Source organism: Engraulis encrasicolus, chromosome 10 (genome assembly GCF_034702125.1).
Source record: "Engraulis encrasicolus isolate BLACKSEA-1 chromosome 10, IST_EnEncr_1.0, whole genome shotgun sequence".
Classification (NCBI taxonomy): Eukaryota; Metazoa; Chordata; class Actinopteri; order Clupeiformes; family Engraulidae; genus Engraulis; species Engraulis encrasicolus.
In genome coordinates this window covers 47859995-47887937 of record NC_085866.1, presented here as the reverse complement: position 1 = coordinate 47887937, position 27943 = coordinate 47859995, and the positions used below count along the sequence as shown (strand labels likewise).

General features: G+C 43.0%; 2 protein-coding genes across 2 annotated transcripts; both read right to left on the bottom strand.

The window, feature by feature from the left end:
• Positions 1-531: 531 nt before the first annotated feature.
• LOC134456289 (DNA damage-regulated autophagy modulator protein 2) lies at positions 532-10851 on the bottom strand. The gene is made up of 7 exons (XM_063207668.1): positions 10458-10851; positions 9906-9973; positions 8858-9000; positions 6347-6524; positions 5233-5315; positions 4178-4270; positions 532-1447 (listed from the first exon to the last, which is right to left on the bottom strand). Exons 1-7 carry the CDS (start codon positions 10586-10588, stop codon positions 1325-1327), a joined length of 819 nt encoding a protein of 272 aa, XP_063063738.1. The 5' UTR covers positions 10589-10851; the 3' UTR covers positions 532-1324.
• A 1596-nt stretch (positions 10852-12447) lies between these two features.
• On the bottom strand, positions 12448-27234 carry LOC134457213 (choline/ethanolaminephosphotransferase 1-like). Its single transcript, XM_063209101.1, has 8 exons — positions 26867-27234; positions 21565-21712; positions 20020-20161; positions 19574-19658; positions 17795-17926; positions 17356-17514; positions 16117-16242; positions 12448-15313 (listed from the first exon to the last, which is right to left on the bottom strand). The coding sequence occupies exons 1-8, from the start codon at positions 27227-27229 to the stop codon at positions 15191-15193; spliced, it is 1278 nt and encodes a 425-aa protein (XP_063065171.1). The 5' UTR covers positions 27230-27234; the 3' UTR covers positions 12448-15190.
• Positions 27235-27943: the final 709 nt, after the last annotated feature.

Sequence of the window (27943 nt, the reverse complement as noted above, 5' to 3'; positions counted from 1 at the left end):
AGTACAAATTGTACAAAAATATACATGTACACAATATACAAAACAATATACATATATTTGTCGTTAGCATCTATTGATATGAGGATTGAATGACAATGATCATCGAATTAAAAAAATTGAAGATTTGTGTTTTTATGCTATAGAAGCTAGTTAGAAGAAAGTTATAACACTCATACCCCTTGTGTTTTCGTACCATAGTTTGGGTAAGGTCACTTTTCAAAATGTGGTCAAATGTGGCACATTTATTTTCTTGGTGCAATTGAGGTCATGTTCATATTTTATTCCAATTCACTTTGAGTCACCCCTCTCTCCCTTGTTGCTTTAGTCCTCAAACCTGTCATTGTCCACGTTTTGTCCTTGCCTTCACCACAAAAGGTAATGATTAACAGGAAATCTTATCTGCCTTGAAGGCATAGATGGCTAAAATAGCGACAGGGTGTCCAGACTGTGCTTTCGCGCCAATGTACATTATTCTAGGAGGAAGAACTGACTCACGTTAAGCAGTAATTCAAAGAAAACATTTATTTCAAAATTGTTTTGTAAGTATGGCATCAGGCTTGGAAAGAAAACATTTCATCAATGTTCTGCTTTAGTTCTCCTTTCTCTCAGAATGTCCTCAGGCCAGCATCGCTTATAAAGCATCAAAGAATAGCAACAACAGATGTGTGACTGAAAAGTATTTCAGATCAAAACAAATTTGGAAAAGATATACAAAGGGGACCCGGGTTCGATTCAGACCTGAGGTCTTTTCCCAATCCTTCCCTCTCTCTCCCCCATACTCATTTCCTGTCACACTATCCTAAATAAAGGCATAAAACCTCAAAAAAGAAAAGGTATATAAGGCCTACTATATCTGCAACTGAAATGCATTTCAGAGCATAATAATATGAAGGTACAAGAATGTAGAAAAGCTAGATATGCACAGCCTAAAATAATTATACAGACTACAGCAGCTATACTATACATATGACACTATTTTTTTACTAATACAAAACACTGGAGCTTAACTAAGTAACCTTAGTGCCCCACCTTCATGTGTTTATGTGCGCTTTGTTGGCCTCAGAAGAATAACCTTGTAGTTCTCTTGTAGGTTTCTTAGGCCCTCAGGGCACATAACTCTACACAGTAAGTCAGCCACATTTCAAGAAGGTTCTTTCACGACAAGGTGAAAGCATTCATTCATGAAAGGAATGTCTACTAATATGTGTCAAGTGTAAACACACAGTAGTGCTGTAGGATCCAGGAAAATGACACACAAGATTCCAGGTCAAAACAGCTGTTCCTACTCCGCAACAGCAGGGGGAGACTTGTCAGGATCTGAAGCTTATATGCTACCTGCCAGAAGAGGCGATCGCTCTCCACGGTGAACGTGCACCCGGCCGTCATAGTGGGCGTAGTTGTAGAGGTGGTTACACTGCAGGATGGCCTGGACTCGAAGGCGCAGTTTCTGAAATCAGAGAATACTTCAAGGTTAAACTCTTGAGAGCATTTCCATTAGAATTATTAAGGGTGCTATACTGGAAGTGTGGAATTGTGACTGACTGTATGAGACCCTGCAGTTTAATGGTTAGTGTTGGATCTGAGGATCACAGGTTGGAATCCTGACAGATAGGAAGAAGGTGTGCCCCTAGGGCATTCAGAACATAATTTCAACTGTAGGCCTGAGGATGCTATGGGGCACCTAAGTCTCCACCCCTTCCGGACGGCTTGTGGGGCTGGCAACGCAAAAACTTTTGACTGGGCTGTAATGGACTGATCAAAACTATTTTCCGACCCACCTCGCATTTCCCCGTCGATCACACATATGCTGTGCCTCAGAATTAATAACAACCAATGGTGTGCTTGTTGACTTCACTTGGCAAGCGATTTTTGAGTTATGCGTGTGCAAAAATATGCAATTATTTGGACTACACACTGATGTCGCATGTCTGACGTGCAGCCACTTAAGCCACGGTGCAGCGGTAGGGTTGGCTGTGCCTCGGTTCACGTCAGATATGCGAGGCGCACGTGTAGTCTCCGACACAGTTTTGCACAAAAGCTAAAATAACGTTTCTTGCGTGCCGAAAATGAGTGGTCTTACGACGCAAATCCAAACCTTTCAAATTCACTGTCATCATATGTGAAATCCGGAGCACATGCCAAACGGGATGAGGATTTAGCTTGACTCGCTCCATTTACTCCCATTCAAAATTTTGAGAGCTCCAGCCCCATGGATCGGAAGTAGAAGGGCGTGACTTAGGTGCCCCATTCCATTACACTGGTTTTTCATTCAAAAAGCACATATGATTACGTCTCCCACTTTTCCCACAATACTTCTCCCATCCAGGGTGCCCTCCATTCTCATCAATGGGGTCACCACTGTTGACCTGGCAGTACCCTTCATGTGGCCCACATAGCAAGTGCTAGCAAAAACATAAACTTAAGGGGAAAATGCATCATATAAATCTCTTCGAGGAAGATCTATGTGGATCAAACCATTGAATGCTTTTTTATTACATAAAATGTTTATTTTCGTTCAAACCAAACATGTCCTACTGTCTGCTACTATTTCCTAATACCTGGAAAGTACTGTCGTGTGGGTGCACACATCCAAATGAAATCACATGGCAGGTGCACCTGTGATAGCTTTAGAAGTGGGGTACCTTGATATGAGGCTATTTTGACGAAGGCTGGAGATTTGAAGCGGGTTAGAAACTGGGTAGGGTAACTGCATTCCCACTTCTGCTACCAAATCATCGGTCAGATTTGTAAAATACCACTGTTACCAATAAAATCACTTTCAAATTCTTGTCTTCACTGATATCTGGGGAGATTTGTCCACTACTTCCCATTCATTTCTTACATACAGCATCTTCAAAACAAAGACAAGACATTTCTCCCTTTACTTCTGCAGCGATACAAGCCAAAAATGTTGTCTATTTGGGCATCCAACTTCAGGTCCCGCGTGCCCGACCCAAACCAAGCCCTGCCTCCTTGAGCTCAGAGCCAAGGCATTCATTTCTAATAGTACCTTCAAAACAAAGACAAGTCATTTCTCCCTTCTGCAGTGATCTAGGCCAAGAATGCATTGGGCATATTTGGGCATCTGTCTTAAGTTCCCGCCCAGCAGGGAAAGCAGACAGGGGTAGACAAAGGGGTCCTCATTACATTTTATGTATTGGGTGGGTGCGGTGGTGGGGCCTTCCATATGACATTGGGTATTTCCCAAAGGCTAGTGTATAAGCCTTGAAAGTGTGTCAGCCTAATTAGTCATACCCAATCATTGGATACTTCGCAGAGTTCACCAAAGAGTATCCAATCACTGGCCTTGATTGCGAAGGCTGATACACTTCGAAGGACTCATACTACACTTTGAGAAATACCCTTTGTCTTTGGTCCGGGCCAAAGCGGTCAGCGGCCTGTCTGCTCAACCCAAGCCCTGACTCCTTGAGTCCAGAGCCAGAGCCAGAGCCGGGGCCAATGCGACCTGCCGCCGCTCACGAGAGTCTCATGAGTCTCAATCACATCAGGTCCTAATCTAATGAGGGCAGCTACGTCCAGAGTCGGACAGGCCTGTGGCAGCACAGCACAGCACCTCCAGCCTGAGGCACTCACTGCCTTGCCTTGCCTTGGGAGACTGGTGTCCTGACTGTCTATATGGCCAACCTGCCAAACTCAGCTTTAAAGAGTCACTGGGTTATGGTTAGAGATAGTGTGTTGTTAACAGGTGGCTGCTGGTGTCTTATTTCAGAGCAGCACATTCCGACTTGCCTAATAAGCTAGACGGATCCACCTAGTGGACAAAAATATTTGTACATCACAAGTAAGTCTTAACCCTGGTCCTTGCAAGATCGCCTCCACAGGCACCAGCCTGAAACCAATTTGAATTTGAATCTTTGGGGTGGGCTTTGGCAGGACAGTGGAGACATCGGAAGGACTATAGTTAATGTTTGATTGGTCATCGTTGGCCAAGGCAGTGCAGAGGCCATTTGAACCTCGACAACAGTTTAGTCTCATCCACAGCCTTCAGCTATCTGAACTGAGCAATTCCAGACTCATTTTTTTAAAGGTTTTAGTCTGGCTCGTCAGGCTACATTTTAACAGAACACCAGACAATAAGGCTATAGGGCTACAGTATATCCATTTGGAAGTTCCATATGTACTAGATGAAGAAACAAAGGCCATAGGCTATACCCACCTGGAAGTCCCGTATGTAGGTGAGGAAGAAGGCGATGAAGGAGAAGGCCAGGGACCACTCAGCTGCAGCGCTCACCAGATGAGCTATGTAGCCCTGAGAGAGAGAGAGAGATGGAGGAAAAGTGAATTGAAGCTCTTGGTTTCTTACCAATGATTCTCTAATGCAGCTCTACATCCCTCTATCAGAGCAGCTATTGCACGTTGTGAGCAACTGGGCTTCTTTTTGAAGTTTGAGGATGTTTCCGATTTTTTTTTATCCAAAAAGGTGTGAAAGGCGACAGGTCTTCAGGCTCCAAATAGAGGTTCAGCTGCTTAATACTAAGTTACTTTAAAGGACCAGGTCAGTCAGTACCTGAGTTTTTTTTCTTCTTTTTCAGCCTTTTCCGAGATCTTGGTCATTGTGATGGGGACAGCGCTTTGTTTACATTTCAAAAAAACATTTTTATTTATTCCCAAAAACATCCGAAAGGTTATACAACATCAGCAGACAACTAGCAAACAGCGTTACCTTTTGGGAAAATATTTGGAGTAGGCTTATGTTAATTAAAAAAAAAAATGTAAACAAACGCTGCCCCCATTAGAATAGCTCATATCTCGGCAAGGGCTTAGCCGAAAAATGTGGCATCACCGGGTACTGACAAGTCAAGGGTAGTGTGAGCAATATAACAGCATATTGAAATTGACTGAACTGGTCCTTTAACAACTGTGACCTTGAAGAATCCTCAGAGAAATATTAAGTGTGTTTTAGGTGTTTGATGGTGGCTTGCATAAGATGTGTGCTACCATCATTCACAGCACTGAGGGAACATTTATTCTCAACCTAAAGTTTTCAAAGGTGTCCTAACCAAAGGTCTCCTAAAGGGGCGTTCACCTGACATCACATGTATCCATGAAAACTATGGGCTTGATGCATCTTACTGTACTACATGATTCAAGTTTCAAGTCTTTTTTACTTAGGCCTTCCTGTTATCACTTTGGTCAGCTGCTTTTGTTGTGTTAAAAGTGCATTACAAATAAACTTTGACTTGACGAGTCCTTGACCACAACATTACTCACCGATTCTGTAGCTGTCCAGCGCACCTTGGCGGCTGTGAACACCTCAGGCTCCTCATCGTACATGATGACAGACGACACGAACACTGTCAGCAGTTCAGAACTTATGTCACCACATCACAGATATTTGATAAACAAAGTGCTCTTTTGTCCTTTTAGCACAACCCCCAATGACTGGCAATAAAGTGGTTCTCAGAAAGAAGCTTTAGTCATCTACATACAGTACCTCAACAGCTGTTTGTGTAGCTACAGGTTATGCGTCACTTACAACAGGGAACGTTGCTGAGTCTGCTAAAAACATGCATGTCAGACAGCCATTGTTTTTTTATGCATCCTGCATTCCTTATAATTGCTCCTTCACATTTCCATCAGCAATGCTCCATTCCCATCAGCAATACTTAACATGTGTAATTATACTGTAAATTACATCCTCAACCCCATTCTGTGATTCACCATATCATGAACCCTTTAATCCACTGCGGAAGGGCTGTGGTGGCCTGAAACGTCCAATTTTAATGAAATGGATGAGAGGGAGCAACAATATACACTTCATCATTACTATTTGAACGTACATCTCGATCATGCACCTGTCACAACCTGGATGTGTGTGTCGTGATACTCTGTGAGAAACTTGTGATCACCATGTAGCGTTCGTGTTCTCCCCATATTACCTATTACACCCCTTCTTAGTTTTTAGTGCCAGCTATAGCGACAATGTCTGCCACATCACAGTTATAACTCATAACAGCAATTGATTTATCCAATCAGAACAGTGTCACTGAAGATTGTGCAAGCAGTCCATACAGGTGTTGAAACGGAGAACAGGGAACAAGGCTTATCCACTCAACTGTAAAATGTTGACAGACACCCTTCGGCATCACCAAGCAAATTGCCCCCTGCTACCACTCCCCAGCTGCAAGTGACTTTATGAAATTGTATTAAGAAGGATGCCGTAAACATCAGCCTTCGACAACATATGACTGTCAACATTTCAGTTGAAGCCAATGATTATTGACTGACACCACATCCCCTTGGCTTTAACAAACAAGCCCCCCCCCCCTTCTACCCCTCTTCAGCTGCAAGTGATGACATCTTTATGATGCACTATGAAGGATACAAGTGAGGATGCTGATGAGGGACCACAGCCCCACCAGCGTGCGGCCAAACAGGATGCCCTTCCCATGGAAACGGGGCTGCATGCGGTACGACACGCCCGTCTGCACCAGGATGTAGAGTGACCCGGCTGCGAAGGTCAACCCTGCTCCAAACAGGTGCACGCCTATCACGTCTGTTTTCTGTGGTGGTGGTGGTGGTGGAAGGATAAATCATCAGACAAAAGTTATCCAAGTAAGGATTTCAGCTCCTTTTTGAAGCATTTATTAGTTTATTTTGGGTGCTTTTAAACATTAAGCAAAGGTGCACACCTATTACATTTCTTTTCTGAGGTGGTGGTGGAAGGATACAATAAAAAAAATACATATACATGTACAGTGCCCTCCATAATTATTGGCACCCCTGGTTGAGATGTGTTTTTTAGCTTCCAATTATTATTATTTTTTTCTAAATAATATGGGACCTTAATGGAAAAAAAGAGAAAAATCCAACCTTCAATACAAGTGCATTTATTCAGTGGGGAAAAAATCCCACATAAAGAAATAATTATTTGACATCAAATAAGGTGTGTCACAATTATTAGCACCCCTGGTGTTAATATTTTGTACAAACCCCTTTTGCCAACAAAACAGCACCTAATCTTCTCCTATAATGTTTCACAAGATGGGAAAAGACAGAAAGAGGGATCTTCAGCCATTCCTCTTTGCAGAATCTCTCTAAATCATCCAGAGACCTGGGTCCTCTCCTCTGTACTCTCCTCTTCAGCTCACCCCACAGGTTCTCAATGGGGTTGAGGTCTGGGGACTGAGATGGCCATGGGAGGAGCTTGATTTTGTGTCTGGTGAACCATTTCTGTGTAGATTTGGCCATATGTTTAGGGTCATTGTCTTGCTGAAAGACCCAGTGACGACCCATCTTCAGCTTTCGGGCAGAGGGCAACAGATTTTGATTTAAAATGTCCTGGTATTTCAAAGCATTCATGATGCCATGCACTCTAACAAGGTTCCCAGGGCCTTTGGAAGCGAAACAGCCCCACAGCATCACTGACCCACCCCCATACTTCACAGTGGGTATGAGGTGCTTTTCAGCATGCGCATCTTTCGTGGCACGCCAGACCCACTTAGAGTGTTTGTTGCCAAAAAGCTCAATCTTGGTCTCATCTGACCAAAGCACACGGTCCCAGTTGAGGCCCCAATACCGCTTGGCGAACTCCAGACATTTGCGTTTATGATTGTGAGTGAGGAAAGGTTTTCTCCGTGCATGCCTTCCAAACAGCTTGTTGGTGTGTAGACAGCGCCTGATGGTTGATTTGGAGACTTTGTGACCCCAGGATGCTACCATTTGTTGTAATTCTGTAACAGTGAGCTTTGGAGATCTTTTGATTTCTCTTACCATCCTCCTCACTGTGCGTGGTGGCAAAAGAAACTTGGGTCCTCGTCTAGGCTTGTTTACTACAATTTTCAGTGTGACAGTATTCTTCTGCAATAAACACTGAATTTATTTTAAGGCTTTTAACACATCTCAACCAGGGGTGCCAATAATTATGGAGGGCACTGTATAATAGAACAGTTATCCAAGTTAGAACTTTACAATGTACATAAATCTTGAGATCTGCCCATCTTGAGGGAGTCAAGAGTGGACAGAGCGCAGACCTCTAAACAGAGGTGACCTGGGATCCTTTGCCTGCTTTCGGGTGGAATTGAATGGGACAAACATCTATTTTTTTGCATTTCTGAACTCGTAGTAGTTAACGCTGTATTATTTGCCAACCATGGTGAAAAGGTTATATTTCAGGCAACATAATTTTTCTGTAGCTTGAAGATGTTCTGTCTGCTCAATTGTTCTATGTCCTCCAGTCTGTTCTTCAGGTCTGAGGTGGGATCCAGAAGGTGAACCTGTCACTGTCAGACCAACCCCTGTCCACATGACAAGGTCACATGTGCAGGTGTGATTTGGTCTGACTCAGAGTCATTGAGGTGGTCACCCATTCCAGAGCAGTATCTATAAAATTGTTCTGGTGGTTGCGAACCATGGTTTTCATGCCATTTCTATAGCCTACCAGACATCTTAAGACAGACAGCTGTGTGGATGTTGGTTGGCTTACAGCCCAAAAATATTGTATATTTGATTGGCTTTAGGCCTTATGACCTCTAACTCTCAGCCTGATATCCCATCTCCTTATCTGTCTGCTTTACTTTACTGATACATGTGTGGATACTGTATACAGTATTAATTCAGTAGATGTTTACTCCTGAGAAGTTGAGCAATTGAAGAGGTTACCAAATATTGATAACCAATGGTTGAAGTGATAGTTCAAAATAAATGCTTATTGAGGACGTTTATCTGAAATTGACCAATTATCTAATTCTGTCCAAGGGCAATCAGGGTCATATTAAATAGTTTAATCAATGTCAAAGAGGAATGTGGTTACGACCATCAATGCGAAATGACCCTGTAAGCCGCTTAGGACTCCAACTCATGAGTTTAAAAGGTTAACAGAGTCAACTTCACTGACCTGGAAGTTGGCAATGACACACATGCCCAGGCAACTGAGCATGCCCAGTAAGACGCCGAGGGCATTCAGGAGGTGTAGGAGATGCTCACTGGGGGAGGTCAACGTCTGGACTTGCTTGTACCGCACATAGACTGTGGCTGCACCTGCAACATAGTAAAACTGTCATAGGTGTGTCCAGGGCTACAGATCGGGGATGGAATGGGGGATGGGGCAGGAGCATATCCCCCCGAATTCTTGAAAAACATGAATTGCCCTTCAACCTCCATCTTTAATAAAAAAAAAAATTGAATGCTCAACATTTTGAACAAATGTATTTCCAAACGGCATACTGACAAAAAAATGACATGTCAACACCAATGGTCATGTCCCAGAAGTGTGTTCTATTCCATAAATAGCACAAAGATTCAACACGTGGTATTTAGTGAAAGTACAAACAGCAGACAATATGCACACATCAGTCTTTCTACATCAGTCTGTATTCTTGATTATTTGGCTGGACGTCAAAAGCACATTTTCAACTTCACAAATGTAAATTGTTTCATATATACGTACTTACAGAATATTTCTCTTGTGATACAATCACCCATTATTTTGCTTATATTTTGCCAACTGCAGCAAATTACATGCAAGCACATACCAATTAAAAATATATACAGTATATGCGTGTATCTGTATATTACAATGTTTTAGGATGAATGTCCATGTGAAATATAACATTTAGGTGGTTTAAGTAAGTAAATTCAGTCTGCATCATAAACTAGCCATTACATAACATTAGCAGAGTGAGATTCTGCATATGGGTGAGTCAACACATAATCATGAGTACAATCCCTCTGTGGTATGGAGAGATTTTCATTGTTTCATTGATGCAGTTTGACAACATTGGTGCGCTTTGAGACATCTTCATTGTTGTGATACTGTGCTATATAAATAGATGTTGTATTATATTGTATTTCCAACTTTTTTAGGAGGAAAAAAACAAGCCAAAGTACACATGCAATTGTCTCAAAGCATCCATCCATATGTCTCCAAGCCCTGAACAGCTTACCTAAGAATGAGGTGATGCAGAGCATGAAGCCATACACACAGCGCTCTGGGACTTGGGTGCCCGTGTCACTGCAAGCACAAGAAGCAGATTCAAAGTGTACTGTACATACAGTACAGCATATGGGGTAATCTCCACACACTCCACATCCACAGGTCTACAGCCAATTGCTCAACATTGATTTCGGGCTTTTTTATTAGTTCCTAAGTTAACTGAGTATACATCATAATAGGGAACTCATACTTAAATTAATTGAAATTAAGAACATATTCTGTTTCAGAACCTCTAACATTATTATCATTGTTTTAATAGTTCCTTCCCAATCTGAGTGTGGAGTGACTTTAGTGTAGCATGAATACACTTGAAGTAAAAAAAAATCAGAACCCAGATTCTGGTTCAGATTCCGGGCTTCTGTGAGATACCTTACATTCACACATACAGTACATCACAAGAGACAACTACAGCACTAACTGGGTCGGCTAAATTAGGTCAAATTGCAAAGCAACCACAGCCAACATGGACATGTAAACACAGAGACACAGCAGAGCCACTCACCTGATATACGGCAGTATGGGTTCGGTGTGACCCAGCAGCACAGCGATGCAGTAGGACAGCACGAAGGTGGTGGTGGACCAGACTACCAGCACCGCAGGCAGCCAGCAGAACCCCTGCTGAAACCACCACATCACCCCTCCACACGCTCACATCCACATCCACACGCACGCACACATCCAACTGCCTCAGCACCAACGCCCGACTACTCTAAACAGCTACGAATATAATGCAAGCACATCTTTGAAGATGTTACTTTAACTTAAACCTCATACAACATCTGAGCTGAGACGTGAGGCGACATGAACACAGGCAGTCACGTACACACCCATACAGACCAACACACAATGCGGCCAGCGTAAAGAGGTTCTCGAGATCAAGAGTCACATCCAAGCTTTGACACACATTCCAAAGTTGGGGGAAGGAAATACAGCCCTGTGTGTGTGTGTGTGTGTGTGTGTAAGGGAGCAGAGCCTGCACTTGTGACCGAGTCAGCTGACTCTCATTCAGTGTGAATTTACTTTTGGATCTCTGAAGAATCAGAGGCTTTATCCACAAACACAGTCTCCTTCTCAAAACACACACACACACACACGCGCACACACACACACACGCACGCACACACACACACACACACACACACACACACACACACACACACACACACACACACACACACACACACACACACACACACACACACACACACACACACACACACACACACACACACACAAAACATTGGCGCCGAGACAAGATATTCTGTTAGCATAAATATAGCAAAATTTATTTCACATTGGCATCTCATTTTAAAAAGATATTTTTTCACATAAACTCAACAATAATGCGACATTAAAAAAAAAACAAATTTCTACCTCAATTAAACGTTTAAGAAATCAGGTACAAGCGAAATCAAAAGACAGAAACTGATATCAATCAGTAAGGTGGTTAAAAACACAAAAAAGTACTTGGTGTGTATAAGTGTGTGTAAATATGTGTGAGACTGTATACGACATGTGTGTGTGTACACTTTGTGTGTGTCTGGTTGAATGGCAGCTATCTTGCCCTAATTAATTAAATTTGAGTGGCTGGTTTCTCTCACAGATCACGTGGGTCCCAACAATGCAATATAATCCCTTTAACACTTAGAGAATAGCATACAACTTTCAACCATGCAAGACCTCACAAAGTCATTCTGACAGCCAATATAAATGCCAAACATTTCATAACCGTACAACAGATTAACAGATTTCCCTTTTAGATTACACTGTATGCTGGGGTCGTTTTAAAAAATAGAGACAACAAAAAGAAAAGAAAAGAAAATGCAGTGATGACAATGCATGAGGGCACGCATTGCTACTGGTCATTAAATTAAATTATATTAAGCCGTTTGGATCTGTAACGAAGACTCGGAAGGGTCAAGTCAAGTGAGGTAAAGTAAAAAAAAACAAGAACACGCAGCCAAACGGACCCACCAAAGACACTCTTGGTCTGGGACTGGGAGAACAGCAAGACATGTGACTTGACTAGAAACATTCCTAGAGCTGTAACAGAGGCCTGCGGGATGGCTTCGCAAAACCAACAAGTACACAACAAACTGCATGGGGAAACCAGATAATAAGACACAAGCTTGGGAGCGGAAGGCTAGGAGATGGAAGAAGCACAGTATACTGGAGTTAAAGTGATACTGTCCCATTTTTAGAAATAAGCTCATATTACACCTCCCCTTGAGTTTAATAATTGAGCTTTACCTTTCTCCTGTACTTTCAACCGTTCTCTGAGTACGGCAGTGCAAATTTTACCTCCAAGCTAGCAGTTAACATTGACTCCTATGAGACCAGTTAGCCGCCAGCTGGTCTCATAGGACTCAATGTTAACTGTTAGCATGGAGGTAAAATTTGCACGGCCATACTTAGAAAATGGTTGAAAGTATAGGAGAAGGGTAAAACTAAATTATTTAACTCAAGGGGAGGTGTAATATGAGCTTATTTCCAAAAATGGGACAGTATCACTTTAAGTAAGACACTAAGGAGTGTGGGGTGGAATAAACCCAGTGTACTTTAAAACTTTAGAGCCTGGCGTCATTACATCCATAGTCCTATTGTTTTGGGTCACAGCATAATAATAATGATGGTAGTTAAAAGAACAGAAAGACAGTATGATGCACAAAATATGGAATAACAAATAATACAGCCAACATGAGGAAATTAAATGAATGGCAGTTTGTATTAGCCTGATAGGCCAGACCATTTGAACGACTTCCTAAAAGCTCATGGGCATCCAGGATCCAGACCATTAATGAATTACGAAGTAATTCAAATGGTCAGGCATGTCAAGCTAAGTTTGTATGCCCTATTGCATTCGTAAAAAAAATCTGTTCCCTGGTCTAAAAGTTTCATCCTGAATTCCGACCAACACCACTTCATGATGTCACACAACAGGGCTATGGACTGAGTCACACCAACCATCCCCAGTAGTAACAGATTTAAGTATGAGGTTAGGACACTATGGAGTGTGAAGATGAATTAAGCCCAGTGAGTGTACTGTAACAAAGATATACGTAGCTGTAACTGTATTCACATTCAACAACGGCGGCTGGTGGGAGTTATGTGAAGTGTTGACATAACTCAAGCGGTCAACACGACCCTAATGTTTACCAAATATTAAATAAACCTCAAAACAACACTGGAAATAACAAAAAAATAGAAGGTGAGGAACGTTAGAGGTAGAGGAAACAGAAGTAAGGGGAACTTTGCCTTGGTGGAGTGCTTTACGTCCAGTATGCCCATGTCTGTCCGCGTGTGCGTGCATGCGTGTGTGTGCGCGTGCATGTGAGCGTGTGCATGTGTGTGTGGAGTTTGTTCAAGTTTACTAACACAGGATCCAACAGCTTTAAACCTGCATTTAAACAAAAGCAAAAAACAAACTAACGAAAAAAAAACAACACAGCCGCAGAGGAAAACTACTTATAACAGAGCAACAGGTCAAAGGCACAACATTAAATCCACAATTTAAATAGCCACCATCGTGAACAATTCTTTTCTTGCCTTAGGAACTAATCAATGACAGTTCAGTTGAACTTCCAAAGCAGGGAAACTAGTTTACTGCCTCCAGGTTTCATAACAGTGGTCTGTGTGTGTTTGTGAGTGTGTGTGTGTGTGTTAATGTTTCGCGAATGGTCACTTAACCGGGTGAAATGACTTGAGTGTGTGTGCAAAATTATTGTAAGCAAAGGAATGAGCAGAATGGAAGTGTGTGTGCATGTAGCTGTGTGAGCAATGGAAGGATCTAAAGGAGATTGTGTGTGGCCTGGAATGCAAGACGGAGTGTGTGTCTACTCATGTGCGCATGTGTAACAAGTACAAAGAGGACAGAAGAAAAGAAGAGAGAAGAAAAGAGAGAGAGAAAGAGAAGAAAATGTGCCGTGATGCGAGATGCATCAGTGACTGTGAATCTGTGCCTATGAAGGTTGTAGAACTGAAAGCAATTAAAAGCATAGGGAGAGAGTGTAAAAGGGAATGTGCATGGGGCAATTTGATTGTTTTGGTTAAGTACGTTGAGCTTAAGTACGTTAAGTTGAGCTAACATAGAGGTTTCAATAACATTTTCCCTTGTCCAACATACAGTATAAAATCCTACATACATTACATACATACATCCCTACATTAATACCATAGGATTTCCTTTCCTTTGTTTAGAATAGATATTTGAGAATTAAAAGGAGGAAAACAAAACATTATGAAGCGTTGACATTCTTATGGTAAAACTGAAGTGGACTTCACAGTGAAGTAATATAACTTTTCCTTTCCTTGGCATTCTCGGCAGCTCCACAGAAGCTTACCGTCCCTCATGAAATCTCCCTTGACCACAAGCACAAGAGATTGACAACAACAACAAAAAAAAGAAAACCCACCCATTTCTGTCCAAGGGCCTCTTTTTGCCGTTCAAATAGCAGCACATGTAACAATGAAACACTGCTCAAAATATGTGTGAGTGGATGATCACAGCCTTCCTCTAGCTTTGCCACCGATTCAACTGGTTGTCGTTGTTGTGACTCTTTACCACCCTCTGCAGGACAAAAAGAGGATCTCTCCTTGTTGTGAGGCATAAGGGAGTGTGGCAGCCACCTTTTCCCTTAAGAGGAGCACATAACATCAGCAGCTGCTATGGCTACGTTACCAATAGTACCTAACTTTGGATTATTTTGCCTAGAGAACGCTTGACATGCGTGCCATCATGGGGGTCTTCTGTTAAAATTCATGAGAGTGGTTATGGCAAAAGAAGTCAGTGCAGTTAGTGCGGTGGGGATTACGGCAACTGTGGCGGGCGGGCGGGCGGGCAGGGGTGGCTAGCAACAAGCACGTCGGTTGTCGTGACAACTATGAATGAAGCTACAGTTGACGTGGCAACCACTGTCGCCACAATTACGTTAATAATAACAAGGTGGTGTGACTCATTCTGGACACTCTTGAACGCATTTCATGATCTTCTGCAACTGTCATCTACAAATGCTGAGCTGTTCCAAATGGGGAAAAAAGGGTAAAGGAGTGGCAGCCAATCCCTACTACTTGCTGGTGGGCGGAGTTGGGTAACTGAGGAATTACAATCCGGCACTAGTCGCACCTGGGGCTTTGATTGGCTGCTCGTACATTCCTTGGAAGACAAGGGGGACTGGCGAGGGAGAGGGAGAGGAAGAGGGAGAGGGAGAGGAAGAGGGTGGGGTGGGACTCCGCTGGTTAGTGGTGGTTCTCTTTGCCATTGCGACTGGTCGTGATGCTAAAGACGCAAATGTTGAGGTGGGTGGCAATCTGGTTGCAGACGTTGACACAATACCGCACCAGATCCACAGCTGACAAGATCTAGAGAGAGAGAGAGAGAGAGAGAGAGAGAGAGAGAGAGAGAGCGAGAGAGAGAGAGAGAGAGAGAGAGAGAGAGAGAGAGAGAGAGAGAGAGAGAGAGAAAGAAAGAAAGAAAGAAAGAAAGAAAGAAAGAAAGAAAGAAAGAAAGAAAGAAAGAAAGAAAGAAAGAAAGAAAGAAAGAAAGAAAGAAAGAAAGAAAGAAAGAGAGAAAGAAAGAAAGAAAGAAAGAGAGAAATGAAAGCGGGAAAAATGAATAAAATGGTACAGATAGCAGTGGAATGCAGCATAAAATGGGCAAAGCTATATTCCCTCCAGTAACACATACAGCACGAGTGTGAATTTGGACAGCTGTGGCTGAGGAGCGCTTACAACCCCCCACAGTCAGTGTGTGTGTGTGTGTGTGTGTGTGTGTGTGTGTGTGTGTGTGTGTGTGTGTGTGTGTGTGTGTGTGTGTGTGTAACCAACCACAGTCACTTTGTGAATGCGTATGTATCAAAGAGGGAGAGCGAGGGTGTATGTGTGCATGTTCATGTCAGTATGGTGTGTGTGTGTGTGTATTTTTACTCTGTGCGTGCGCGCAAGTGTAACCTGCCACAGTCACTATGTGTGAGGGAGAGGAGGGAGAGGGAGAGCAATAGTGTATGTGTGCATGTTCGTCAGTATGGTGTCCGAGTGTGTGTGTATTTTTACTCTGTGTGTGTGTGTGTGTGTGTGTGTGTGTGTGTGTGTGTGTGTGTGTGTGTGTGTGTGTGTCTGTGTCTGTGTGTCTGTGTCTGTGTGTCTGTGTCTGTGTCTGTACGTACGATGGTGATCCACAGCATGAGGTACTGATCCAGCACACTGCTCACACACTGGTTGAGGCACAGCAGGACGGGCCCCAGGAAGGCCAGGTCATACAGGTGCATCTCACTCTTCGTCATGTGGGCCACCTGCATGTCAACAAACACGTCGTCACTAAACACACAAACATCTCACCGTCAGCCTTCGTGTCTGAGAGTGTGAGAAAGTGCAAATGAAAGAGGGAGTACAACAAGCACTAAACCACACTAAAAGCGACAGAAAGTAGGAACAAGAGTGTGAAAGAGAACAAGAAAGGAGAGGAAGTGAGCAAGACAGCAAGCTGTGTGCTGTCCTGTTATGGTTTGCCTGTGAATTTGTTCTATGACTTAAGGGCGAATACACCGGCCGCGACGAGATTCAAGCGACAAAGAATCGCTTCTGTGCAGCAAGAGCGAAGCGAGCGATTGAAGCGACTAGAGTATGTCCGTTAAAAGCAGAACGCAAGCATTCCAACATTCCCATTGGCTGTGGTTACTGACCTCTATACAGTCATTGGCTGTGGTGGCTTGTCGCCGAACTGCGTCATAGCTCATTTGCATAACATTCCCAGGAGTTTAACTACAAACTGGCGCTCTCGTCGCGCGAATCGCCTGTAGTCTCCAGAATCGCTTTTGTCGTGCGACTCAATACAAAGTCACTTACTTCCGTCGCTCGCCTCACTCATGTTGCGGACGGTGTATTCGCCCGGTTATACTTTCTGACCATTCCATCTATGAACTGTATCAATGTAAAACTAGAAAAACACTCAGAGAGTGCAGGCCTGACAATGTAGACAATGTAGCTGTTTGATAGAACATTTGACAATGTTACACCCTAATTTTTTTCAAGTCTTTCTGCCTTGTTTTTGTGGAGTTAGAAACTGGAAGGTCAAAATTCGCCCTCTCACACAATGGTGAAGAATCTTTTTTTTGTTTTTTAATCCTCGATCCGGATCAACGCCAACATTTAATCACTTGTTCCTTTTGTCATTTCCAACAACTTCACAAAATTTCATCAAAATCCCTTCATAACTTTTTGAGTTATCCTACTGACAGACAAAACAAACCACCACAAATGAAAACATAACCTCCTTGGCATATGCAGAAAACGTCAATAACAAGGAAAGGCAGTGAGAAAGAAAGCAAAACACAAGCAAACTAAACAAAACAAAAAGTAAGAGAAACAAGAGAGAAAGAAAAATATTTTTTAAAGAAAATTCTGACCACTAATTTGTTGGTGATCTTGGCTGACACGAAGCCAAAGGCGAGGATGAAGAGGCAGGGGTGCGTCTGAAAGAGTTGCCCGGTGGACTTGTGGTATATGAGGAAGGCTAGGGTGATGACTGTTCCTATGTGGACGCCTGGAGACAACACACTGGTGCCCTGCAAGAAGCACAACAGCATTAGACACAAAACTTTCAAATTTGGGCTTAGGTGACAAAATTCTTTGAATACTCTATGCACGACAAGAGCCACTTGGGAAAATGACTTACCTTCAAACCAGACAGAAAAATAAAACAAGCCATGAAAATAATGTGGCTCAATGGCTTCGATGAACAGCAATCACTAGCTAAACTAACATATTGTCCAGAGAACATACAGTATGTACAGTAGGACATGCAATATTCCAGAGAGATTGATATTCCAGAGGCAGCAAACTCACAGCAATGGTGGAGCCGTTCTTGCCGCCACCGCCCCCTAGAATGACCCGGAAGTAGTTGGTGCAGGAAAAGATGGCCCCCAGCACTGTCAGTATGGCAGGAATGATCTTAACAGGCATCTGGAGCACGGGCAGCTGCAAGGCAATCAGATGAGATTATTGCTTACACTTTTTATTCTATGGTTTCTTTTTTAGTGTATCCATCAACAGGTAACGTTATCCAGTTCCACTGCACATACCAAACCTCAGGCGCGGAGTGGCCATCGTGAAATCGGGGACTTGTCCCGGTGGGCCGCGGCCACGAATTGTATTATAGCGGCCGTATTATGTTCTCAGACGGCCCCAAAGTGTTACATGTGTTCATGCAATGGCAAACTAACTATGTTTCACTTCTTTTCAGTGAGGAGAGATTGACTCACCAGTATATATACCGTCTACCCGACCGCAATACCTCAGTGACGGTGTCAAACAGTAAATTGGCCACACCCCTTCTCTACTGATAATGTTCATACACCGTAGATAGCGGAAGTTTACTAGATCTTAGTAACATTGTTTCGTTTTCAGTATTTCAAGAACCTGTGATATTTAGATTGGTTACCAAGGGATGGAAATATTAGTAAGTTGTGATTTATTTTCCGATTTCCACATGACTGTTACAGTTTACAGTCTGCCACTCCAGATTCACTTGTTCTGTGGTTATTGACTTGGGTTACGAACAGACTCCACCAAGTGGAAAGGAAGTGAACTGCAGTTGAGCAGGGAAAACACGTTGTACATGTTTTAATGGCATTGGTTTGTTAGAACTAGCGGTATAGCGTGGGTAAAATGGGCCGCTAAGGGGAAAATTCTCCTGGTGGGAAAAGTCTTCCCACTCCGGCCCTGCCAAACCCTAACCCTCTGGCACAATGCAAGGGCATAATGTTATGAGATTTTAATTTACATAATTTGTTAAATTCTACATAACTAATCATTATCTTAAAGTATAACCAGACAATTATCATCCAACTGTTCCTCTGATATTATTATTTGCATTTAGATACAGATTTCATGTGCATTCCAATGGCAATCGACACTAAATATTTCAAGAAAGAGTTTCTTTTCAACTTCAAAGCATGCATATCTCCTTTTCCACAGGGTGGTGGTTAACCAGGTACACAAAGAAATGGAAAAAAGGAAGAATGACATCTATTGAATACTTGAACAAACTATTGTGCCACTGATAATAGTCTGGATCTCAAACCACCCACTTCCTTCACTTATTAATGATTAACTTTGTCAGTATGAGCAAGTGGGGTCATTCACTGTGCTTCGATTCTGAGCCCCCTGGTTCATAACTAGTGGGCATAAACTTCCTTTGCCAATGTCCTTTGAGTGACATTGTAAATGCAAAATAGTTGTGAAAGGTCCATAGGCTACTTGTTTTCTTTTTTCCCCAACAGAAAATCCAAGGCTCTTACATGGTTTTAAATTTGATTTGTACTGGGCATTTCCCAAACACACACAAATAGCCAATGTTTCATTAAAAACTCATAATAATAAAAAATCATAATAATAATTAGCTATAATTGACAAAACCGGATTAGAGTCTCAAGCCACTTTATATGCTGAAAGTCAGGTCATTTGGAAAATATAGCTTAACTTCAATAATCAACGCTTGTTTTGGTGAAAGCACAAGCCCAAAATGTCTTGACAATTTATTAGATTAAAGCTAGAGTGCACCTTATTCAGTGAAGGCATTTTGTTTGGAAATAGAAGGTCTCTTGAGAGTCAATGAGGCATTACCTGATGCTGCCAGAAAGGCGTTCCTCCCACGGCCCCCAGCAGATACATGGCTATGATGAAGATCTGAACTTCAGTCACATCAATGCTAAGGGGGACAAAATGAATAGGAGTAAATACACTATAAAACAGAATAGCACATCAATAGAAAATCAAAAAGGTAAGCTGAGCGCAGACATATTTCCATTTCCTCATTTCTCACTTTATCCCTAATTGAAAATAGTAATTGAAAAAAAACTAAAGTTTACTGTACATAAGTGAAATTGACCTAATCTGCTTAAATGCTGCACAACTACAAAAAAAGTGCATTAACCCAAAAGGCATGAAGTGCACGTGACAAATGGGAAGTCTTTGCAATACAAACAGTCGAGGAGGAAACTGGGACAGCAAACACAATATGTGAAGGGTGACGGCAGGTGCAATCTTGTAGCCGTGTTCAGTGCACTTACATGCCGAAGCGCAGTGTGCCGGAGACGTACGTCTGCCAGTGGGCACAGTAGAACATGAACATGCCTGCGAAGCAGCAGAAGAACATCCAGCCGGGGTGTGTGCCCAGCTGCACGGCAATACATGTGCCCAGTACCACAAACACTGGGGAGAGGAGGGGGGGAGAGGAAGAATAAATTAGAAGAGACAAACACAAGGAGAGAGGGGGGAGAGAGAGGGGGGGGGTAGATAGATAGATAGATAGAGAGAGAGAGAGAGAGAGAGAGAGAGAGAGAGAGAGAGAGAGAGAGAGAGAGAGAGAGAGAGAGAGAGAGAGAGAGAGAGAGAGAGAGAGATTACAAAAATGGCAGGGAGTGAGAACAAGAGAGATGTAAGGCAAGAGGCCAGGGGAGAGAAAGAGAGAGTGCTCAGGCTTCAATCATAGTAATGTCAGAGGTCTCCTGCTGGGAAAGTGGTAGAGGTGGTAGTGCATTGTTGGATCAAAGCCAAAATACAGTCCTTCCAGATTCCACAGTCAGACATCCCCTCTGTGTGGTGCAGCAAACACTGCAGATCCCCAAAGGGGCCACAGAGGACGCATGGTGGATAACTTGTGTCAATATGAGCTACTCATCGAGCTGAGCTACCAAGCAGAGGCAGAAAGTGGATTGCAAAAGCAAAAGTCCTGCCAGACATTCCCTCTGCCTGTGCTGCCAACACAGGTGATTTCACTAAGCTCATCAACCTAGCTGAAGGATCAGCTGGTTCATTGGTCGGGCTGGAGCGAATGGGTCAGGGGTTTTTACTTTCTGAACCGTGATGTCTGCCCCTGGCTGCTATCAAGCCTCTCAACACGCTACAGCAGCACCCCTAGGGGTAAGGGTTGGTTTGGGTAACCTTAGCAGTTGCCCATAATGATGATAATAATAATAATAATAATAATAATAATAATAATAATAATAATAATAATAATACATTGTTTTTATAAAGCGCTTTTCAAGACACTCAAAGACGCTTTACAGACCATATATAAAAACAAAACACATTATGAACACAAAGGCATACAGGGACTCAACAAAAGTACAACAACAAAAAGTAAACAGAGTGGATGGTTTTAGGTCCATTATAGTGGTATGGAGCTGCACGTGTTGTGGAGAGGTTAGCAGACAATGGGGGCAGAGATGGAATGGGGATACGATCCAGAGACCCCTATCGCGACAGCGAGTTTGGCTGAGGGAGGTAGCCGAACAAGCATGTTAAGTCAAAACTGAGAAATGCCATAGATCCTGCAGGCACGTCTGGCCCGCCAGAGCGAAGCTGGTTGTTTCCCTCTCCGTTTCTTCCATGCGCTGGTCGGGCCAGACGTGCAGACCGATTGGCACTGTACGACCAGCGGGTGAAGTATAAGGAGGGGAAAACGTCTGGCACGCCCAGCGGGGGTACAATGTAGGGGGAAACAGGCAGCTTCACTGGACGGGCCAGAGGGGCCGAGTGGATCTATTGGTCTCTCATCATCTCAACAAATCAGCCCCCTCTTGACAGAACATGAATGACAATGATACACTCACCGGTGGAGAGCGAGTCGCAGCCGTGGTCGAAAAGCTCCCCCAGTGGCGTGCTGCTGTTGGTGCGGCGGGCCTGCTTGCCGTCGATGGCGTCCAGGGACTGGTAGATGAAGAGCCCCACAGCGCAGGCACAGTACACCCACGTCGGAGCCTGCGGAAAGAGCAACGGGAAAGGGTGTGTGTGAGGGGTCGTTTGTCGTGTGGTTGGTCTTCTGACTTTTCTTCATTACCTATGGACTTAACTTTTTTGAACCTGCACCCGAAACAAGTCTTATTTGGATGTGCGCGAGATTTGATTTGGTCTTGTGACTAGGGCTGGTCGACATGGCCAAAATCGTGATCGCGATGCTTTGTTTTGTCATACATGACTGATATGAATTTTTATCACAAGTAAGTAGTGGGCAAGAAAAATGGAATTGAAAATGCAAATGATCTTTCACTTCGTTGACTGGGCAGGGCAAAATTCCCATCATGTGGTGGTGTGCTTTGAAGCAGCAGTACATGAACACACAGTGGAATGCTCAGAATATAAATAAAACCTACCGATTAGTAACCATGTGCCTAATTATGAAAAATTTGCGAGTACAATTGTCGATTTCACTTCAATGTATTACCCAACCACAGTTACAAAAGCTTTAATGGAGATAGATGTAGGCCTACACCCACACAGCAGTCTGGGAGAGAGCAGTGCCAATGGTGAGGACTGTTTATGCTAGGAGAGCTGTAATGGAGGATGGAAACAATTAAGTGTGCACTGAGAACACTGAAGCCAGGCAACCATAACCTGGTAAACTGCTAGTCTCTTCGACAGAGATGGTTGCTAAACTGGAGGTAGTATAACACCTGGAGAGAGTGAATAAGTCCCATAAGTTTCATGGAGCTCATTTCCGGGACCAGTTTACTCAGTCAATTACGTGCCACATTACTGACTGACGTAAGGTTGACCAGAAAGCTATATGGAAGACGGGCATTGGATGCATGGAGGTATTATATGGTGCCCAACCACAGACCTATATACTGTATGTGCCCAACCCTAAACTTGTGCATGCGCTGAGAGCAATGGCGCACCCACCAATCATCATGAGCAAAGTGGTCCCGGATATGGTGTGAATTTGTGAAAATGGCGACGAGGAAAATCGGCAAAGCTAACCAGCCAAATCCTAACCCCCTGGTTGCTACGGGTACTTGTTAGAAACCATCTCTGTCTTCGAGACTATACTCTGGTTTTTGAACAAGCGCCCCCTGGACCTCCTCCTAAGCCTCCCAACGCCCCCCTTACTATATAAAAAAAAAATCACTGGACTAATGCCCTCAAATAACAACTAAGCACTGCCCCCTCTCAACTGTATCCTTCTCAACGCCCCCCTAGGGCACCCCAACACCCCCTGGGCCCCTGGGGGGCTGTACCACCCCCGTTGAGAAACACTAATCTACGGCATTTCAAATTCCCATGAAATCAATTTTGAGCATTTCAAAGGGCTTGATGGAGCCTGTTTAAGAGTGATTCTCTAATTCGCCTACACTTTTAAGTCCGTGGATTTTATTTGGCAATTCCACTAACTATTAACTGCATCCAATGATGTTTTGGACATTAGAAAACATTTATCTTTCATATAATACAGAAAGTGTAGACATAGCATTATTTCCCTCAGCAAGAATGAATATTTAATACTGGTTTTGGGCGTTTTCATGCCGTCCTGTTTTCCGAATGTCAGATTCAGTCTTCATATTAGCATGTAAAGAAACTTGTTTTGCCCAAGACGATTGCAAATGTTGATTCACAGTAATCATCACAATATGACAAAACTGTCAGAAAGACCTCTGTCCTTTCCATTATACATGAAATTTGCCATTTTGTGTGTGTCCACGAAAACTGTGTTAACCGTGTCACGGTCTGAAACCTCCTCCATAAATCAGTGATGGTTTGGTCTTAGGCCATACGAATAACATCACGTGATGTCATAACCTCTTTGGCAGGATACGGGAAGGCTTTTTGGTAAATTTTGAGCTCCATCCTTCCATAATTGAATCCATTCTTTTTCATGTTCTCATAGCGGGAAAATTGCCTGTCAACTGTGTTATCAACATATTCATAAGAATCTGAATTAGAAATCACATGTAGAAAAACACAGATAAAGCATACAGATACATGAATTGATTAAGGTGTTGTGGTGGAACTTCTGAGGTCCTCAGTTAGCACAACACCATAAAAATGGCTGAAATGTCAACGGTGTTACCGTCAATGGTGTTACAATTAAGTATGACAGTCAGGGTTGCCAGATGAGGCTGATGATTTCCAGCCCAAAAAATGATCAAAATCCGCCCTAAAAACCCGCCCAATTCTATTGATTTATATGGCAGTGGGAAGGTTTTTCTGATAGATGCCATTTTTACCCGCACACGGCCATCCTAAGCAGCCCAATTGGGCGGGAACCACCCCAATCTGGCAACACTGATGACAGTTGAGGAGGAGTATGTTTTTGCCAATTTATCCATATTGACAGACAAACAAAGAAAATAATTTGTGTTCTAGGGAGATGGGTTTGTCAGCTCTGTTTTTTCTCCTAAAAAAGTGCCAACTTGTTCCCCTGCACTGTTGACCGTAACACAGTTGAGTAACACCGTTGACTGTTTTGAAAGTGTTTTTGCGCTATTGATCCCTTATGTGTTGGAAAAATCCTATGAACAGACACTAGGGATTATCTCTGGAGAAGGAAGTCTTGTATAAGGAGGGTGACTATATTCAAATCAGACGTTACAGGGATTTATGATGAAAAATGTGTCAGTCTGTATCACAGTGACTCATAAAATCCTACTTATGAAGCTCAACAATCACATTTTCTATATCAGTTGCACAGATTAATGACAACATTACTGCTAAGGGACATAAGCACTTTCAAACATATATTGTTTCAACTCTGTAGCATTTTTATATATGTTTGAAATGACATAGTATTTGTCCATAACACTGTTGACAAAATAATTAAGCAAATGTTCGCTTTCATTAGAGTATTTATCAAATGATTTAAGATTAAGCTTGGCAATTTGTTTGTTTGGAAACTTAAATATATACACTATGTAAACATCTAGGTCATTTAGTTGAAAAAAAATACTGATAATTGACATTTTGCTTTTGCCAAAAGCGTAGGGGAATCGTAGAATCACTATTAAGGCAATGACACACCAGTTCTGTTAACAGGCGAGTGAATGAATTGGTGGTCTAATCTATTTAAATGCTTCAACCAGTAGCTATACCGAGGCATTTTATGAACGTGAGCTAGACTAGCCCTTTGCATCTCACGCAGAGAAATGTTGTAGGGTATGCCTGGCCAGACTATAGTCTTGAAGAGACTTGCCATCATGTAGGCCGGGCTAGGCAGCCACAGTCCAACTGAAGCCTCCCACCTCTGCCTGACTGTTACCACTAATTAGTAATGTTGCTGAGGACAGCGTGGTACCATAGTACTTGTAGTACTGTATTAAAAGGACATGTCAGCAATGTCAGACGACAAGCATGTACAGGAAGCCTTTCACAGAGAGAGCTCTGCACCTGCGCTGTGTTCTTGTGACAAAGCTGACTAGGTTGATTTTCAAAGTCAAACCCACTGCAAACTAGACAGGAGATTAAAAAAATGGTAGAAAAAAGGTTTAAGAAGCCTGAGATAGTTCAGGTCGAAAGGTCAAAGCTTTGAAGATTGTGAAGATGCACCAGATAAATGGGGGGGCTATAGAAGGGGAGGAGCACTATAGGGCAAGAGAAGAATCGGTAAAGAGATAAGACGGGTATCATGAGAAAGAAGAGAGTAAGCAAGTAAGGTGGGGAAAAGAAAGCTTTGCGAAGGGCAGAGTAAGAGACATTTACGAAGGACTCCAGACTGTGGGGTTTCAGTGACGATCAAATATCTACAGTGCAGAATAAGCAATGAGGGGATACCCTCTACTTCACTGAAAACTTCTTCAAAAAACTAAGGGCAGCATCACAACCTGAATATTTTTACACAATACACCTGCAACTCTGTTCTTAAAATCACCTTAAACATTTGTTTTCGAAAGTCTACAGCTCACAAAGTGGTTAGGGGTGTTCACTAGCAGTCCCTAACAAGTTTCAAGGTGAAATATGGCTTCATTTTTTTATTTTCCATTTTGTGAAAGAAAGTGAAAGTGAAACTTAATTTACAAATTGATACATAAAACGCACATAAAACACCACAGATGCCATATTGTTAAGGAACACCAGTGAATACTGCTGAACACTTGGTGAGTTGCATATTCTTGAAAACAAATGTTAAACGTGATTTTAAGAACAGAGTTGCAGGTGTCCATAGACGGCCATTCTAAAGCTGGTTGAGATCAAATCCAAATAAGCCAAATAACAGAGACTGCAGCAAACATGAAATAAACGGTGAGAGGGACTCTAAAACATTGCAGACCACTCAGAAAATGGCCTTAATGTTCAGAAAAGTGGAGTTCTCCTTTAAGCAAAATCATTTTATTTTCTAAACTCTTGCCAGGACCAATTCTCAGCAAGCCAGCCAGACCACTTAAAACAGCAACTATTGAAAACAATTTGCAACTGCAAGATCCTTGCATTCAATAAGTGACAGTAGTCCAATGGCAAATAATAAATGGTTATAAAATGGTTAATTAAAAAAAAGTTGAAGAACTCCTAACCTACATTGCAGATTAATTACACCAAAATTGAAGCTAAACAATTTCCCGTTTGTAAAACATTCCTGTCTGCATGAGCAGCTAGGGGTACCTCTTCAACCTCAAACTTCTGTCACTCAAAAAATGTGTTCATGTGGTTGGCTGCTTAGCATGCCCCACCTCTTAGCACAAATGTTTGTAAACAGGAAACCTATACTGATTGAAACAATTTGCGGATGGTGTCGTTAGATCAGCATTGGTCGAAAGCGGCAAGGCGAGAATGCAGAAATTCAGGTGGTTGGTGCCAATCATCAGCTTGCATCTCTGACTGTTGTAATCATTCAGGCAGTTGAAAAACTCATGGAGGTACATGCAAATAACTGTGTGTGTGTGTGTGTGTGTGTGTGTGTGTGTGTGTGTGTGTGTGTGTGTGTGTGTGTGTGTGTGTGTGTGTGTGTGTGTGTGTGTGTGTGTGTGTGTGTTTTATGTGATGGCGAAGTAACAAAAGCATTTCACCATGGTCTATACTTGTATAGCTCTGAATGTGACAACTCATAAAACCTGAAGTCTCTGTTGGCGGTTTGCAATAATAAACACATTAGAGTAGAGTAGAGTAGAGTAGATTTTATACTCTATTAGAGGCTTCCCTCCACATTACCTGCTCAGTGGCAGTGGGGCAGTAGTAGACGAGCACCAGGGTGGTAAGGATGTTGGTGACAAGGCCCACGATGGTGATGAGGTTGGGTGCGATCCAGGTGGGCACACGGGCCACTAGGCCCTCCCAGTATGGCTGCATGGTAGGCTCCAGCAACGAGCGCCCGGCACTGCTGTAGCGGTGCTCCTCCAAGCGCTTCAGCTGCGGAGCGGACAGGTGCCCGGATGCCAGGTCCAGCAGACCGCCCAGCAGCGACGATGACGTGCCAGACAGGGAGCCGGAGGTCGATTCACTGCCCGAGGCCCCATCTGAGTCTGTGGAGCCGGCCCGGGCCCGGTGGGCACGCTGCTTGGCAGTGCCACTCATGTTGGGGGGAGATACCTTCTGGGTGGGACGTGCAATGTTGGTCCTGATGTGGGAGCTCCCCCACTACCTCGTTTCAAGTCTTCTGTCTTTTCCTGACACAGCTCTTCAATGCCTGCCTGAGGGAGGGTATTATAGGGAGAGAACCAAAACCAGTTGGTGAAAAGTAAACACTTGACAATGGCAACACAGATAATATTTGCCGAGGATCAACAACGTCCGCTGCATATGTTAGAGAGGGCTTACAATACAATATTGTTTGCTGCCCGTGGCACAATGGAAGCCTGTGTCATGACACGACACACCGGTAGAAATTATCCGTGCTAGCCACTCCAGCCACTTCGACAAACATTCCAGCATCTACAACCTATCCTATACGTCTCTTTAGTCTCAAGACAACGGTAATACATTTGATAGAAATGAACAAAAATGCGTGACAAAACAGCAGCATGTCGTTAGCAGTCTAGCTAAGGTTGATGTTTTAATTGAGCAGCAAACAGAAGGAACCCCCCTATGACAGCATTGTCATTATCACCAACTTGTTTGCATAATCTAAGATTTGTTCATGAAAAATCTTACATCCACTCAGATTTTACTCATACCCACAAGATGAACCATTGTATACTTCAGCACCAACATGGGTTGACTGCCAAAGGGGACCATTTGATAGCTTAGCAATCTCAGTTGCTCTAGCTAGCAGAATGACATTAACTTACC

Excerpts from the sequence above, each read along its gene's own strand:
- LOC134456289 (XM_063207668.1), bottom strand. The coding sequence starts at position 10,588 with ATGTGGTGGTTTCAGCAGGGGTTCTGCTGGCTGCCTGCGGTGCTGGTA. Across the intron at positions 9,001-9,905 it reads CTGCATCACCTCATTCTTAG|GTGCAGCCACAGTCTATGTG; the intron begins GTAAGCTGTTCA and ends ACTATGTTGCAG. Across the intron at positions 6,525-8,857 it reads GTGTCATTGCCAACTTCCAG|AAAACAGACGTGATAGGCGT; the intron begins GTCAGTGAAGTT and ends CCACCACCACAG.
- LOC134457213 (XM_063209101.1), bottom strand. The coding sequence starts at position 27,229 with ATGAGTGGCACTGCCAAGCAGCGTGCCCACCGGGCCCGGGCCGGCTCC. Across the intron at positions 20,162-21,564 it reads CTGCGACTCGCTCTCCACCG|TGTTTGTGGTACTGGGCACA; the intron begins GTGAGTGTATCA and ends TCCTCTCCCCAG. Across the intron at positions 16,243-17,355 it reads AGATCACCAACAAATTAGTG|GTGGCCCACATGACGAAGAG; the intron begins GTCAGAATTTTC and ends GTTGACATGCAG.